This window comes from Tursiops truncatus, chromosome 9 (assembly GCF_011762595.2).
Source record: "Tursiops truncatus isolate mTurTru1 chromosome 9, mTurTru1.mat.Y, whole genome shotgun sequence".
Classification (NCBI taxonomy): Eukaryota; Metazoa; Chordata; class Mammalia; order Artiodactyla; family Delphinidae; genus Tursiops; species Tursiops truncatus.
In genome coordinates, this window is record NC_047042.1 from 3,129,981 (window position 1) to 3,147,074 (window position 17,094).

General features: G+C 54.4%; 1 protein-coding gene across 10 annotated transcripts in view; it reads right to left on the bottom strand.

Moving 5' to 3' along the window:
• COBL (cordon-bleu WH2 repeat protein) overlaps positions 1 to 17,094 on the bottom strand; it is a 261,169-nt gene that overhangs the window by 184,373 nt on the left and 59,702 nt on the right. Inside the window, exon 1 of one of the 10 annotated variants that reach the window (XM_033862777.2) lies at positions 4,008 to 4,227. The exons of 8 other annotated variants lie outside the window; for them this stretch is intronic. Coding sequence is in view for 1 of the 2 variants with exons in the window: in XM_033862776.2 (XP_033718667.1) it covers positions 3,883 to 3,914 (32 nt within the window). In the remaining variant the exon portion in view is untranslated. Of the gene's footprint in view, positions 1 to 3,882; positions 4,228 to 17,094 lie in introns of those variants that run through there. One more of the 10 variants, XM_033862776.2, reaches the window with a different exon arrangement.

Sequence of the window (17,094 nt, forward strand, 5' to 3'; positions counted from 1 at the left end):
AGGGAGCAGCCCCGAGGCTGCCAGGCACTTCCGCTGAGAGTCAGTGCAGGAGGCCTGGGGTTCTGGGCAAATGGTCCCGGCCGGCCGGCCGGCCTCCTGAATCTGACTCTGAATTGAGTCACCTCCTTGGGAGTCGTGGGTGCAGCAAAGAATTCAGTGATCTGGGAATCACTGGTTTGGAGGAAGCATCAGAGAAAGGCGGGCAGGAATGACAGGCTTTTAATCATACTATCACAAACATTATCCTTCACACCTAAAGACTTAACTTCTCCTACGAGCAGTGCCACGCGTGTCTGGGAAGACAGTCTTCCACTAAACAAATATGTGGTGGTCTCATCACATCCCATCCTAAGATCGATGACCACAGCTGTAAGTCACCCTCCACGGGATCACGGTCCCCAAGGCTGGGCATCAGCTCACGTGACACAGGAAGAAGGATGGTACAGCCACAAGGGCACGGAAGGCAAGAGTGCTCCGCAGGGACTGGTAAGGGCTCTTGATTTAGGCTGAGTTCACAAAGTTGCAGGAGATGATGTGTGAGTGGTGACATAAGCAATCAGACGGAGGTGGTAAGGACAAGCGTGGGCCTGAGGCTGTCCCCAGCAAGGACGGTCATCCTGACGGCACCAAGGTGGGGAGGGGCCCGGGATGTGGGCACATTCCAGGAAGGCTGGCATGTGGTGAGGCAGGGGGATGCGCACAGACTGGGTTAGGGAGGGACCCTGGGTGTGCGGAGGGGGAGACGTCGGGCATCTCCTATGAACGCTGAAGAACAAAACAGGCTCTTCTCGCAAGGCACATGATTCACACGTGCACACGCACCCACACGTGCACACATGTACACACACAGCTCTGGAAGGCAAGTTCACAAACAAGTGCAAATTTAAGGCAGCTGACCATCAGACCCAAAGGAGAAATCCCACCCTCATGAGAAACAAGAGAGGGGCAGGGGTCAGACAGAATCAGGGGCAGAAAGATCTACGGAAGCAGGACTGCGGGAAGGTCGGAGACGTTCTGAGAACGGCTCCACCTGGGCGAGGATCCCGTGTGCCTGGCGTCAGCACCCTGGCCGAGATGAAGACTAGGGTGCTGGCCTACCTGGTGGAAACGCACCTAAAGGGTGAGGTGTGCAGACAGCCCCAGGGGACACACACTCCCCTACATCCCACCCTAAAGGGAAGGCCGTCCCGTCCCCAGCGGTCTCCGGTGGGGTCTGAGGGTGGACACTTTATTTCCCTTTAAGCCCATATGTCTGTGAGCCGGGCTGGCGGGGGGTGAAGGTGAGGACACGCAGGCAGGTGTGGGCGGGGGCAGCATGCGCATCTGTGCTCGTGAGGACCTCAGGGTCTACACCTGCAGCTACCCGCGCAGCGAGGACTCAGCACATGCTCAGCACGAAAGGGAACCAAGTCAAGTGCTTCTGCCCTGCTTTCTGGCAGAAGAAACCTGACTTCGTGACACTGACAGTGCTGGTTTCAGAGCTGCCCACTCGTGGACACAGCAGCCTAGGAAGTGTGAACGCATACGCCAAGGCTTTTCCAATGAAGGCACTGAACACTCACAAGGGGCGGGCCTAGCAAACACTCCGGGATCTGCCCAGGAGGCCGGGACCAGCCGCAGATGTTGTGGTCTCGCTGTTGTGAGGCTTGAACTAGGTAACATACGTAAGATGACTGGCCCAGGACCCGGTGAGGGGCAGGTGCCCCCAAGAGGTCACGTGTCCGTACAGGCTCTCACGCCCCAAAGAGGGTATCTGACTGATGAAGAAATCTGCGACGGACTTAGTACTGTGCTAAGTTCATTTCTAGCCGGAAGGCACACAACGGCTGCACAGAAACAAGATGAGGGCAGAATGTGCTTGAGGATGCCTGTTTATTTCTTCTTAAACAGACACTTCACAGATTTTTGAGATAATTCTTGAATTTTTAAGTAAAACTTCTGTGCAAGAAAATTTGTCTCTGTAACACTTTTTTTTTAAAAACTAAAGTATACCAATCCCTGAAGATCTACAAAGGGATTCATTGGCAGCCCAAAGTGCAGAATATTTTTTTTTGACACGTGTAATCATTTCAATTTTTTTAAAATTAGTAGTAGCCTACATGAGGTCATCTGCATTCTACTCACTGCCACACTGCTCCCCACCAGGGCCGGGTGGGGCTGGGGACATGCCAGCAACAGAGAATGAAGGACTTCTGTCCCCTGTACCATGAGGGGTAAGGGACCAAGCCCTGCATCGCTTCAGTACCAACTAGCTTTTTCTTTGTTGTCTGAGAACGACATGAAGACCCTGGCCTTTTAATTAGCTGTGTGTACTGTTCAACAGGCAATGAGGACGATTTCATGTAACTGCTCTTTAGTTTCATGTTTGGGTGCATTATGAAATGTATCCAGCAGATTAATGGCATCTGTTTAAGTTATTTGCATTAAAAATAAAAGCCATGAGTCAGACAAAGGCAAATACCATGTGATATCACTTATACGTGGAATCTAAAAGAAGGCTACAAATGAACTTATCTACAAAATAGAAACAGAGTTACAGATGTAGAAAACAAACTTACGGTTACCAGGGTGCAGGAGGGGGGAGGGATAAATTGGGAGACTGGGATTGACATATACACACCACTATATATAAAGTCGATAAACAGCAAGGACCTACTGTACAGCACAGGGAACTCTACTCAATACTCCGTAATGGCCTATATGGGAAAACAATCTGAAGAAAGACTGGATATATGTAACTGATTCACTTTGCTGTACAGCAGAGAGTAACACAGTATTGTGAATCAACTCTACTCCAAGGAAAATTTTAAATAAATAAATGAAAGCAATCATGAAGATGGTGTCTATGTAAAGGATGGTCATCCTCTTAAAGCCAGAAGATTGATGTGCACGATAAGAAGCTGAAACACAAAGGTTTAACTTTTCACATTTAAATGGAATGTTGGCGGTTTCAGCTGGATTTCAGCCACAGAATGGGAGTGAGAGCCGTGACTCAGAGCGAGGGCTACGGGGCAAGAAGCCTGGTTCCAAGCCTGTCTCCTCAGCATCCCATGTCCCGCAGTGCCTGTCCCTGTCCCGGGGGTGTCCCTGGCACTGCTCCTTCCTCTGCGTGACCCCTGTCAGCCTCACCCACTCAGGAACTGGATTTAGGGGAGGGACTTGGGTCACACCCGGGAAAGGCCTTGAAGGGGGTCAGCATGAGGGAAGCGATGGACTGCTTCTCTTTTGTAAACGTATTCACCCAGTTTCCCTTCTGCAAGGTATATTCTACAGTTTTCTCAGGAAATTCAGTGAAAGTTTAAACACATCAAGTACCTGCGTTGGCGGAGCCCAGGTGAGCTCTGGGCATCAGCCAGAAGAAGGGCCTTCCGCTGCTACCGACAACATCCTTCTGTTTATCCTTTCATGGGTCAGGAGATCCCAGGAGAAAGTGGAACACAGACGTCAGACCCCAAAGATGACGCCAAATATAGGCTAATAGAGTTGTTAGAAATGAGGGGAAAACACACCGTGGAGGCAACAAGGGCAGGAAAGAGTGGTCTTCACAACGGTTGTCAATACCTGAAGTAACACGGCACAGAGCAAGGGCGTGTCCCCCCTGCCACCCCAGCCAGGGGCAAGGGACAGAGACACCACTGCTAACAAGACCCGCCTTCTGGCTGGGACACAGAGAGAGCAGTTCCAGAAAGTTTGGGGTGGTCTGGGATAGAATCCCAATTGGACAAAATCCCCCTCCACGTGATTCCCGTGGGCCCCTTCCCACCCCTCACTCCTTCTCCCTCTGCTAGATTCTGCACTCAAGCCATCATTTAAATCACAGATCGCAGTAGCCACCACGTCCTCGCTTACGTCCCCCCAGCGCTGCGGCGCAAGCACACCCACCTTGCCTGTCCCAGCCTCTTCAGTCCCCCCATGCCTCCTCCTTTGCTGCCTTGAATCAGCAAGCTCTCCCTCGTCGAGGGCTTCACACACTGTTCCCTGCCGGAAATGCTGTCGCCTCTCCTCACCCTGGAAGGCGCGCTCCTCAGAACGTTCTCTCCCCCATCCCTACTGCGACCCCGTAGAATGTTCTCCAGCAGAGCATCCGGCCAGTGTCTCTCACAGCGCTTCTCCCAGTCGGCACTCACAGGACTTGGACCGGACCATGTAGGACCAGCCACGACTCTAGACTCTAACCCCACGACTCTCTTGGTCCCAGCAGAGAAGGTAACTCAGAGACTACTTGCTGTACAAATGAGTCAGCTCCCCTCTGCTGTGATTCAGCTGCGTGTCACTGCCCTGTTGTGCGAGCATCTAAGAGAAGGTGGACGTCCCAAAACCCAGGCCAACACCCGGGGACGGCACGGCACTGCGGAGGGAGGGCAGGATGGGTGCGAGGGGGTAGCGAGCCCTCCCCAACCTCCAGTAACAGCTCCCACGCCTCTGAGCCCAGCAGTAACCGGGGTTTTTAGCTCTCAGTTTCTGGACGTACAAGCCAGCCAAGTCCCAAGCACTTGGCATACATACGTTCAGTCCTCACAACAAGGGCACATGCAGGGTTACTCTCCCCACTGTACAGACGGGAAGACTGAGGATCCGACAGGTAAGGGACTCTCTCGGGTTCACACTGCCACGGGTCCTCCTGAGCCACTATGCACCCCCGGCCCTCTCCCTAGTTATTTCCTGAAAACAAAAAACCCCAGGGTATCCAGCAGCCAATGCTGAACCGCCCAGGCTCTGTGCCATGTGCTAGAGGGTGGGCATCCCGCAGGGGCCACTGAGTTGAGGGGGTGGGTCGGGAGGCCCCCGCTGGGAAAGGTTCCTGGCACAGTCTGCTGTGATGTGGGGTCCGGACCAGCCTTGTCTAATAGAGCCCCCGCGGACGTCCTTCAGTGCTGAGGACACACGAATCACAGGCTGTGTTCAACATCCTCACGGAACAGAGGATGAGGCAGAGTCCCGGAGAGATGGGCAGACTGGCTGACGGCGGGAAGGTTCCAGGTCAATCCTCAGGGCTCTCCGAGCCTTTAGGATCAGGATCTGATGAGGACACGATACACCAAGACCCCTTCACGTATGTGCACGCGATTTCTGCAGACCGCTGTGAGTCATGGGGGCCCCAGGTTCGAACCCCGGTGATGCCTTCTCTCAGGGTTCAGTAAGTACCTCGCGTCATCAGGGTACTATTCCTTCCTAGACAAGAGTCCTTTCTAATGAAGGAGGAATGAGGCCAGTCCCTCTGATGCTTTCCCTACCATGTTTGCCTTTAAAAACAAAACTTAGGACAAGGGAAACAGTCAACGAAAGATCCAGATACATGTACCCACGGAATTCTCAAATGAAGAGGCCATCTTCAAGCGGCAGCCTGAAGGAGAAACTGCATCAAGAGAGGAACACCAGAGTCCCAGTAAACCAGGGGGAAATGGGCTTCCCGTAAAAACACTGCTTTTCAGGGCAACGGAGAGACACCGTCCTTTGGAATTCTGCCCCAGAACACCCTTTCATAGCTGCAAAGCACCTGCCAGCCCTGTGATACACTCTGCTGTATGCGGATCTGGCGAAGATATTACCAGCTGTGTGTCCTACAGCAGACGACTCTGTCTGGGCAAGTACTGCCACTTGTCGGCCTCAGTTTCCCCAGGAGCCAAACGGAGAATGATTTCAGTGTTTATTATGGGGTTCACGTGAGGATTAGACAAGATGACTCAGGAAGTTTCTTGCAGGGCACTCAGTGACTATAGCTGTTAAAATGGCTTTTACTGTTATTAGCAGGTTTACTCTTTGGGACAAAAAAACAAGCCTCCTGCCTCTAACAAGGGCAGAGGAGAAGCTGACTCCTCTAGGTGCCCCATGAAAGCTCATTTGTGCAGCAAACGCATTCAAAACCAACCAAGAACCCCTACTCACAAGAGACTTTCACCGTCGTGACCTGGGGCTGGGAGAAGCTTTCAGTAACCCAAAATGAAACGATTAGCTTTCTTGATGGGGTTCTCAAAGACACAATAGCAAAAGCTATCCGTAACACTCAGCAAACTTGACACGCGGGCCCGTGTACATGGGAACATGGCTATCTCAGTGCACATCAAGTACATATTCAAAGAGCAGCATTTGAGAGCTGAATCCCACAGCGGTTACCCAACCCCCAGAAAGTTAAGAAAGAGCCCGTGGGTGTGGATCACTTAGCCGGCGGCCAGGACTCCACGATGGAGCTGCGCAGAGCAACTCACGCCCCGAGAATCAGATAAAACCACGAGTGACTGCATCGCTAAGTGTTATAGAAAAAGGATCTCTCCTTCCAAAAAATAGTCTGCACCAGTTTACTGAGGTTTGAACATTCTTATCAAATGAAAGGAAACAGATCCGAGGAGAAAACTTACTGGTTCCCAAACCACCTGGCGATGTGCGCACACATCCCAAGCTGTGCCGGCCCCTCCTGGAGGCTTTGCTTTGCCCCTTTACAAGGAGCAGGGGGCACCTTATCTCACGGCCAGCGCGGTCCCAACAGCTCAAGGCAAGAGCCCGTCCCTGGAGCTTCCCCGGACGGGAGCGCAGGGGAGAAGCAGAGCTGTGAGGACATGCAGAGGCCTCTGATCCAACCAGCCTGTGACTTATTCATTAAGGTGCCACCCAATGCAGGGCTTCCTCCCAAGCAAGCCCGCGGTGCCACGCCTGCCAGCTAAAACGGTGCTCCTGAGTCCCCCGCCAGGAGCAAAATCAATTTGCCTTGGCTCACCTGGTCCCAGGCTTGACCCTTCTAATCCAGAAAACAAACTGAAAAGGACCGAACGATCTGGGAGGAAGAGCAGAGCTGTGTCTTCAGCAAGGATGCCTGGCAGCTACCCGCTTCCTTCTGACAAAGCACGCCCACCACCTTCTCGGAGCTGCCGGCACGGACATCGCAGGTGGTCCGTCGGGGAGAAGCGTAATTATTCTTTGAGACACAAGTCAGACCCTCACCGTGGCTCACCAACCTTGTGCGACCAAGCATTTGCTGACTCTGCCTGAAGCAAGCCTTCCCATGTCCCAGGCACGATTCAGCACCTTCTGTGGCTGAAGAGCCTTTCTTTTTCTTTTCTTCCCCCCAGAAGCTATGTCGTCAGAAGCCCGCTGTGTTCCTGCAGCCACACTCCGTGCGGTAGTGAGGCTTCTCAGGCTTGAAGGCCATATTCAGTTTCTACCAAATATCACTGTCCCAGGATCACAGACGAGCTGCCAAACAGATAAGGTGGCAGACGCGCCACGAGGCCGCAGCGCCCAAGGGTCCCAGCGAGGGGGCAGTGGGCTTGGATGAAGGGATCTGGCTGTCAGGACAACACCCTCCCGCTTCGGGACCCCACAGTCAGCTCTGCCTGAGCTGCAAAGTCACCTGAGCTTCCTGCCTCCAGCCAGCAGCCCCCATTGTTCTGGTCGACTTCCTTCCCCGCAAGGGGAGGCACAGCCAGTGCAGCACAGCTCCAAGGAAGCAAGGAGTGTGCCGCCCCCCAGGAGCCCCCCAGTGAGACGCCATGTCCTCCGAGCTTCCGCACTGCAGTGAGGCCTCATCCACACCTGCCACCATCTCACACCCACCACCTCCAGAGACTGTGCAAGTCTGCTGGCTTCTAGACATTAGAAGCCCGACAAAGAGCCCCTCCAGGCAACACTTTCTCTGCCACCGCTCCTTGTAGGTTAGTGCTTCATTATCTTCTACTGCATTGTCATCTCCTCCCCCTCCTCTCCCCCTCCTCTCCTCTCCTCCCCTCCTCTCCTCCTTCTTCCTCTCCTCCTCTTCCTCTCCTCCTTCTTCCTCCCCTCCTCCTCCCCTCCCCCTCCTCCCCTCCCCCTCCTCCCCTCCCCCTCCTCTCCTCCTTCTTCCTCTCCTCCCCCTCCTCCCCTCCCCCTCCTCTCCTCCCTCTCCTCTCCACCCCCTCCTCTCCCCCCTCCTCTCCTCCCTCTCCTCCCCTCCTCCTCTCCCCCTCCTCTCCTCCTTCCTCCTCTCCTCCCCTCCCCCTCCTCCCCTTCCCCTCCTCCCCTCCCCCTCCTCTCCTCTTTCTTCCTCCCCTTCCCCTCCTCTCCCCCTCCTCTCCTCCTCCTTCCTCCCCTCCCCCTCCTCCCCTCCTCCTCTCCCCCTCCTCTCCTCCTTCTTCCTCTCCTCTCCCTCCTCCCCTTCCCCTCCTCTCCTCCCCTTCCCCTCCTCCCCCTCCTCCCCTCCCCCTCCTCTTCTCCCCCTCCTCCCCTCCCCCTCCTCTTCTCCTCCTCCTCCCCTCCCCCTCCTCCCCTCCCCCCTTTCCTCCTTCTTCCTCCCCTCCTCCCCTCCCCCCCCTCTCCCCCTCCTCCCCTCCTTCTTCCTCTCCCCCCCTCCTCTCCTCCCCTCCCCTCCCCCTCCTCTCCTCCTTCTACTCTCCCAAAGGCTGTGCCAAGCTCCCTCTTGGCCAGGCTCAGCCTGTCTCCTCCTGCTGCATCCTTACTCAGGTCACTGTCCTCTCTCGGGGACTCTTACCGTAGACACTAAGGAATCTCCTCCTTCACCTGCCCTGCACACCTTGAGTCCCATCCCCACAGTCTGAGAGGAGCCTTCCTCAAGGACAGCTCCTTCCAACCACCCTCCTGGTGCAAAGCCCTCAGCGGTCCCCACTGCCTGCTGGGTTAACCCCAGACTTCTCCACCTGCGATGCCTCCATCCCAGCACTGTTTCTGCCACGCCCCCAGGTCACCCTCACTGGGCTTACCTGAACCTTGGTGCTCCGCACACAGGCTGAGGTTCCCCACCCAGGCCGTCCCATCCGTGAGTCCCTCACTGGCGATTGCACGAGTGAGGTTGAGAAGGAGAGTCACAGGACTCAACCGTGCCCGTGGCCAGGGTGGGGGTGGGAGTCGAAGGGGTGAGTGGGAGAGAGGACCCCAAAGGAATGACAGGGAGAGGGTGGACAGCACCCAGGCTCACATCTCAGCATCACCGCTCACCACGTGACCTTGCACAGGGTATGCAGTGTCCATCTCCTCCTCCAATAACGGGCTCATATAAAGATGCAGTGACTCACTCTCTGCAGGCCCGAGCTCAGGGCCTGGTGTCTGCGCCCCCAGCTGGTAACCATCATAGTGCAGGGTGGAATGGGACCCTCCCGATCTCACACCACCACGATGCCTCACACTGGGATGAGGACCTCACCCTCTGGTCCCCCTGCAGGTCCTGGCATAGAGGAAATCCCACCTGCTGCCCATCCCCCCTCCACAGAGAAGAGAGATGTCACCAGGAAACAAAGGGTCTCTATTGCCAGCGTGGCAGGCTAGTGGGACATCACTGCGCCCTACCCACTCCCCACCATCCGGCGCTTGGCTACCCCGCCTCAAACCACAGAGCCACCCACAGGGCTGGGCTGGGGGCCGACGCGCGTGGAGCTGCAGAATTGCAGGCCTGGGGCTGCCCGGGAGCGCTGGGATGCATGTCCCTGGGGCTGGGGAAGTTCAGGAACCAAAAATGATGCCTGTTTGCTGCCTCACGAGATTGGGAGGGAGGCTGGCCGGAGCTGCCAGGTCAGCAGGTGACAGAGAGGGTCAATGATGGGCAACCTGCAGTCCCACTGGTCGGAGCCTACGGACTGGACTCCCAGTTCCTGAGGCAGGTGGATGCTGCAGGGCTCGACCCCCCAGAGGGAGGCACCTGGACGTGGAGCTGTCCACCAGGGCTGAGGCGGAAAAGGTTGCGGGGCCCACGAAGCAGGAACGGAAGGGCCAAAGTCCCTGGACACTCACAGATGAGCCCCACAGGAGGACAGGGCAGCAGGGTGCCTGCTGCACCCAAGGGTGCACTGACCGGGTAGCAAGGGAAGAGCACAGAGCACCCAGGAGGGACAAGTGCCGGCTTCTTCCTCTACTGTCTGCCCCGCACCCAGGCCATGGGGCAGCACCCAGGGGCCCGAAGAGGAGCCTGACAGTGGACGGGGCAGCGGCCTCCCCAGTGGTGCCACGGTGAGTGGGGAGGCCAGGGTGAGGGGCTACGGAACTGCATTTCTTAACATCTGACAAATGAGACCGTTCTGGTGGGCGACAAGACTAGAGGCTATGGGACCTGCCCGAGACATAGTCCAGGAGGAGAGGATGGCAGAGGCCTGACACGCGCTGACTGATGGATTCCATACGATGTCCACGGGTCCGACCTGTTCCACAAACGGGCTGCACACCCTCATCTTCATCATCGTTTTCTTTTTTTTTTTTTTTTTTTGCGGTACGCGGGCCTCTCCCGTTGCGGAGCACAGGCTCCAGACGCGCAGGCTCAGCGGCCACGGCTCACGGGCCCAGCCGCTCCGCGGCACGTGGGATCCTCCCGAACCGGGGCACGAACCCGTGTCCCCTGCATCGGCAGGCGGACTCTCAACCACTGCGCCACCAGGGAAGCCCCATCATCGTTTTCTTCGTAAAAAAATGGGAATGGGCCAAAAATGAGAAGGAAGGAGAGCAGTAAAAAAAAAAAGAAAGAAAGTAAAGGACCGTCATGAAGACCTAGTTTCTTCTTGGAGAGCAGAATTTGGAATTTGCCAACACCCACCTGAATGTGGTTCTGGAAGGATCGGGGAGGAGCCATACTGAGGGTCTGGACAGCTGAGCCCAGCAGCAACCCGGCACCACCCAGCACGTCCCCGAGGTCTGGTAGCACGGCTATTCTTATTTCCCAAAGGATAAAACCAGCAGAGATTTTTATGACTTTCTCCTACATGTTTATTAAATTTCTTCCTGGGCTGTCTGGCCATTAGTAGCCATATCCTGTGAAACTACCAGGTAGGCTGTGTGCAAGTTCAGTGATCAAGGTGATACGTAACAGGTAATTACAGAGATGATCAGGATAAATTATACAACACGTCACTATGGAAACGGCAAATAGTCTATGACACAAGAGCTATCAGAGAATATAAATACAAACAGCAATTCCATTACTGAATATGCAGAATAAACGATGACAAACATTAATTAAAACAAAACTCTTGGGCGTCCCTGGTGGCGCAGTGGTTGAGAGTCCGCCTGCCGATGCAGGGGACACGGGTTCGTGTCCTGGTCTGGGAAGTTCCCACATGCCGCGGAGCGGCTGGGCCCGTGAGCCATGGCCGCTGAGCCTGCGCGTCTGGAGCCTGTGCTCCGCAACGGGAGAGGCCACAACAGTGAGAGACCCGCGTACCGCAAAAACAAAAAAACCCTTCATGGTTTAAGCACATTTGGGGGGTTACAACAGACATCTAATTATCTGTCGTGACAGAAAACCCCTTGGTTTCACACCAGCCTCCAAAAGCACACGCTGGCCAAATTAGCACTGATTTCAGCTCAAAAGACCTATGGCAAAACCTATGGTTTTCCTCCCGATTCACTGACAGAGCTGGCAAGGGGCAAGAAATACCAATACGCCATCCGTCACAAGTAGACAGTGATTGGCTTTCAACAAGCCATACGGCTATGTTTTTTCCCTTCAGTGGGAAAAAAAAAGGAGCAGGTCGGTATTAAGTTCCTCCCGGCAAAGTGTGAAAAAAAAGAGCGAAACTGAGTAGGAATCCCGAGATAAAAAAGGCAGAGCAAGAAGCTAGCTGGGACGCCACACGCTCTGAAATGCATCCCTTGGCTTGCTGATACGACTGCTCCGTTTCTACTTACTTTTGTAAATAACTGAAAAGCAGTGAAATCCGATGAGCCAGCTTTCAGCACAGCTACTAACTGATTGGGACGGAATAGCGCCCTGAGAATTTCTCGGGAAAACGAACCCGACTCCCTTCACTGGAGTCCACTAACTCACCCAACCATGGTCGCCGATGCCCCTCGCCTGATGTCTGCCTCCCAGAGAAGCTCTGATCTCTGGGCCTGAGTCTTCACGCCTTCATTATCATTGGGAGGTTCCTGCAGACAAACTGCAGATTTGCTATAAAAACGCCTAAAGTGTGTACCTGCTACCTCAACTGTACTCACCTCGCGGTCTTAGGTCTGCCGCTGTTATAAATAGAATTTTCACTGCCCACAATACAAGGAAATAGCACTTTCTCTAGGCTGACATTATTTTATTTTCAAAGACGCCTTCAGTAAAGACAGCAGAGAATGAAGGCAGGAAAGCACAGGCAGAAATAGAGGCCGGCTTCTTGATTTTTAACTGTGAGGAAGAGAGCAGTACAAAAAACCAAGAAGGTCCACTGGGCATTACCCATGTCAGTGACATTAGGGCACCATGCTCATATCAATTAAGACTGGTCTTAAATTTGGAAATTTAGGGGGTAGATATTACCACAAAAACTGTTAACTTACAGTAAAAAAAATAAAATACTTTTGATAAAGTTTAAAAAGAAATAGAGGCCAGGGGTCAGTTTGTTTCTTATAGGGACCTTTCCTGGGTTCAGAGCTAAGCGCTGGGTGCCTTTAATTCTCCTTTGAAAGTGTGACACTTGATAACCTCCTTGTGAACTGTTTCTCAAAATAGGGCCTGGGCCCCGCGGCCGATCCCTGCGCTGGGAAAGCTGAGCTGGGAGCCTCCACGCTCTGCTGGATCAGCCCCTCCCAGGCCGCACAACTGGCACCTTCAGGCCTGCACCACCCGCTGGCGGGTGCAGAGCTGAGGGGCCAGGCCTGCCTCCTGACACCCAGGGTCCGAAGCAGAGACGGTGGGGAAACGCCATGCTTGTGGAACCCAGGGCTAATGGCCCATCCACCCAGCGCTGGACGGGGGCCTCTGGGGTCTCGTCCCCTTGTGGAAAGGAAGTGGGGAGGCAGGTCCTCCTTTGCGTCGCTGAACTAGCCCACTGCCCTCCTCCCACCTCTGAGGGGATCTGTCTTGGTCCCGCCTTTAGCCTCCATCCACCTCAAACGCCAGATCGAAAAGCTGGGGTGGACACCAGAATTTTTACTGCAAGTCCGTGTTTTCCAGGGAGCAATCACATCCCCTCGACTCAAAGCCAAGCACCTGAAAGGGAGTCTTTGATGTCTGACCTCGAAAAGCTGTCCCTCTGCCCACCACCTAGGACAGCTCCCAGCCTCCCAAACCACGGGCCTGGGGCAGAGCCTGGTTGGAGGGCCCACAGTGTGGGACCCCTTCTTTAAGAGAGAGACCGGAGAGCACACTACAGAAGTCGGTCACGGCCAAACACGGGCAGCCCTGACGGTCCAGCCCCTGGGGCCTGCCAGGGTAGGGGGCCGGCCAGCCTCCCCAGCCCAGCTACCCCTGCTCTGGGCTCTTCCGGCCACCATTCCACACCCAGGCCCACCCCAAAGCCAGAACACGTCAGTCTGGCTGAACAAAAAGCCTTTGACTTTCTAAGCATCAAGGAGAAACTTAGCAGAAACTCAGGTGTCTCCCCAAACTAGGAACTGCCCTCTCCAGCAGGCAAGGGCCTCTTTCAAGTAAGCGGGGCCTAGTCTGCTCGGTTTGTCTTCTGAGAGAAGAAAAGGGGTGCTTCCTGAAATCCAAACTTCCAACCTGCCAGGCCGTCCACAGAGACCAGTCAGGACTCACCCTCCTGCCCAGTGGGGTGCAGAGGCCTCACAGGGAGTGTGGGAAGGTCTACAAATGAGAAAACCCGGTTCCTGTTTGCAAAGGACTCAAAATACAATGGGGGATTCAGACGTGGGGGGATTACAGACGGAGAAAGCAGGATCTTATGAGATGTGCAGAGGAAGAGACGATGAATTCTTCCAGCACAGAGAACCTCAGCCAGTGGCTGCAGTTGGCAGGCTTATGGGGAGGACTGGAGGGGGCCCCCCCAGGGAGGGGAGCAGTGGTGCTGGGTGGGGACTGCCCTCCCGGGCGAGCAGGCTTGAAAGAACCTAGACACCTGTCCCCTTCCAAACAAAGCAGCTCGGGACTGACAGCTGACACCCTGTCGTGTAGCAGATGCAAGCTCGCAGCCCCTCGGACGAGCCTCAGTTCAGACAGCGCCACACAAAGGAATGTGGGCACTGGGGGTGGGGGGCGGGGCGCCGCTTGGGTCCCGGGTCGGCTCCACACCAGCTGTCCCCCTGCAGCTCAGATGCCTCTCCTGGGAAGAGGACCAGGGGCAGCTCCCCCCCACCCCGCCCCGCAGTGAGGGGCACAGCACGTAAAATAAAGTGACCGAGGCATCTGGCACACGGACGCACTCGGGGATACAAGCCCACCTCGCACCTGTCTCATGATCCAGCCCCATGGCAGCCAGTCCCGCCCCCCAACCCCAAGCCCCTCCCCAGCCTGGACTCACTTCCTGACTCAGGGTGGCAGCGGCTCCCTCTTGAAGTCTGAGCCCGCCAGGGATGTGCTGGGCTGGGGACCACCTCATTCTGTCCCGCACACTGGGTCGGCACCAACGCTATACCTGGCTGCCCACCTGGCCTCCGAGCTGGTCCTGGGAGGAGCCCCTTTCCCCAGTTCCGACAACCGCTATTCCTTGCCCTTTGCTCCTTTCAAATCAAAACCGAAATGAGGAAGCAAGAGGTCCAGCTGGGTGCCTGGAGCCCGAAGTCTTTTGTAACCTAAAGCTCGGCGGAGCTCTCCTTCCCTGGGGTCCAGAATCCCCCATCCAATCCCCACAGCCTCGTCAGTGTTTACCCAGATCTCAGCGAAGCCAAGTGGCACTCGTTAGTGACTCTTAGAAGTTAAAACTTAATATGCTTTCCAGCTTGATTCCAACCTGTTAATAGGAAAAATAAAGCTTTTGAACAAAGCTACACCCTTCTCTACATCCTCACAACGATTTGTCCACAGTTTTCCCACTATGTTCAACAGAAAGTTACACTGAAAATTTACAAAAACCACTTAAAATGCAGCTAGCAATAATGCTGAAAAATGAACTCAGCTAAGATGTTTCAGCTGAATTCACAGTTAAGCTTTGCTGATGTCAATACACCTAAACTATATGGAGATCAACTAAGTCCCTCTATCATTGTTGTCACTTATAGAATAGAAAAGGCTGTAGTAACAAATTATGCTGTACATCCCCACAATTCTGTCACTAGCTTCTGAAATCTGAATGTGGTATTACCAAAACATATAGAATTATCATTGTATTTTGTCCATTCTGGGACACCTAGGGAAAAAGAATTAACTTTCAAGAGCTGCCGTTCTTTCAGAAACATTAACATGTTAGCAAAGAAAACAAAAGATGTATTAGAATAGGGCAATATTTACAGGGTGCTTTAGGTAATGACCAGGTCCCCAAGGAGGAGTTAAGTCCTAGAAGATTGAGGGTCATCTTCTGTTTCAAAGCTGTGGGTAGTCTGCTAAGATCCCAACGTGCAGCCCAGGGAGGGATGGCTGATGTCACAGGTGCCTTTGTTGACACCTCAGGCTGCCAGGACTCCTGCCTGACTCCCCTCCAGGACCACAGACACATGGGAGTCAGGCAGGAGGAAGAAATTCCACCCACCTAGGTGGTCACGAAGCTGACAGTGGACGGACTCCAGGCCCTGTTCCCTGCCCAGGTCGGGGGTCAGACTTCCCCGTGAGGGCAGAGTCCACATAGCCATGACCAGCCGGCTTTGAGAGCCTCCCTGGCTCCCCAGGTAGGTCACCTAACATTTACCCACACGAAAGCCCTGTGACTAACGTTCACAGTTGGCAAGTTTCGGGCAGTGAGGGTCCTTCCTCTGGAGCAGGGACAGCTGGACCTCTCCGTGGGCCTTGCCCTTCAGCCCCCTCCCAAGCCCGGCCCCATCAGACCAAGACCCTGCCCTTGCTGGGGTTTCTCTAAGAGGCCCTCAGCACGTGCACCTTCCCGGGAAAGCCCCTCTAACGAGAGGGGGCGGATTTCTCACTTTCCACGTCAAAGCCCCTTTTCAGTCTCAAAGCTGCATCCCAGGGCAGACAGCTGTAACCTACACAGGGGTCATTCTTTGCCCTCCAGCGCTGAAAAAAGCACAGCATCCAACTCAGCTTTCCAGGACCTTTCTTATCCTCGGGGGAAGGCGGGGGGAAACGCTCGGTTTCTCCCAATTTTCCTGAGAGCAGGACACCAGCAAATGCTGGAGGCTGGCAGGCCGACATGGCCAGAGGATGAGAATCTATCAGCCCTGACCCTCAGCTGCAGGGACAGAGCGAGAGGACCAGGGCACCCATTTGGGGTCACACTCATGCCATATCTCTCCGCAAACTGAAATGCTCTATCTTGTTAAGTTAAAGCAAAGAAAAAGAATATGTCGGCTTTAAATACACACCAGCCAGTCTTTTCTGTGTTTCCTACTCAAGGATCCAGTTTGGGGAGCATCCAGCAGCCCCCAGCCCCCCAGCCGCCAGGCTCCAGTCCAGGACCCTGAATCCGTGGGCCATCACTTACCACCACGCTTTCCTCTGCAGAGAACTCTCCCCTCTCATCCCCGGCATCTCTGCCTTGTCCCTAAAGATCCGGGAAATCCTTCTCCCATGAAGGATCCCAGGCGGAGGGAGCCACACCTCCACCCGGCCTCCCTCCATCCCGGGGGCGCCCCTCCCCAGGGGTGCCCGGGGGCTGCCTCCAGCAGTCACTCATTATTAGACATTAAATTTTTATCGCTTATGATTCAATAAACTATATTAGAAACAAGGGCAAGAAACACTCAGCACTTACGGCCCCCTAACTGTTTTACTGTCATCTCTGCCCTTGAGGTTGTTCACAGAATTGCAGCCACTGCGGATGGTGGCTGCTGCCCCTCCTCCAGCTGTGCGTTCAGAAACAGCCATGCTATCTTGTCTTCACCACGGAAACGGGCAAATGCTACAGATAAGGGTGCCCTTTGCTGCTCTGTTGACGGTCCAGACCCGGGGTCAGCAAACATTCTCCAGAAACAGCCAGATAGTAAATATTTGGGTCTCTGTGGGCCGTTTGGTCTTTGCTGCAATTGCTTTACTCCACGGCTCTCCCGGCTTGAGAACCACAGGGAAATGAATAATTTGTGTTCCCATAAAACTTCCTTTATGGACACCGAACTTGGATTTCATATAGCTTTCCTGTGTCACAAAATATTACTCACCTTTTGTTTTTTCAAAACTCATTTAAAAATTTCAAAGACATCCTTAGATTGCAGGCTGTCCCAAAAGAGGATCCAGCCCCTTGGCCATAGTTTGCCAACCTCTAGTCTAAACTTATTAAGAAAATGATGGAGAAAATCTTCATGATGCCTATTAGACAAAAGGGTGTTCTGTGTGTAGCCTTTACACTGTGGATA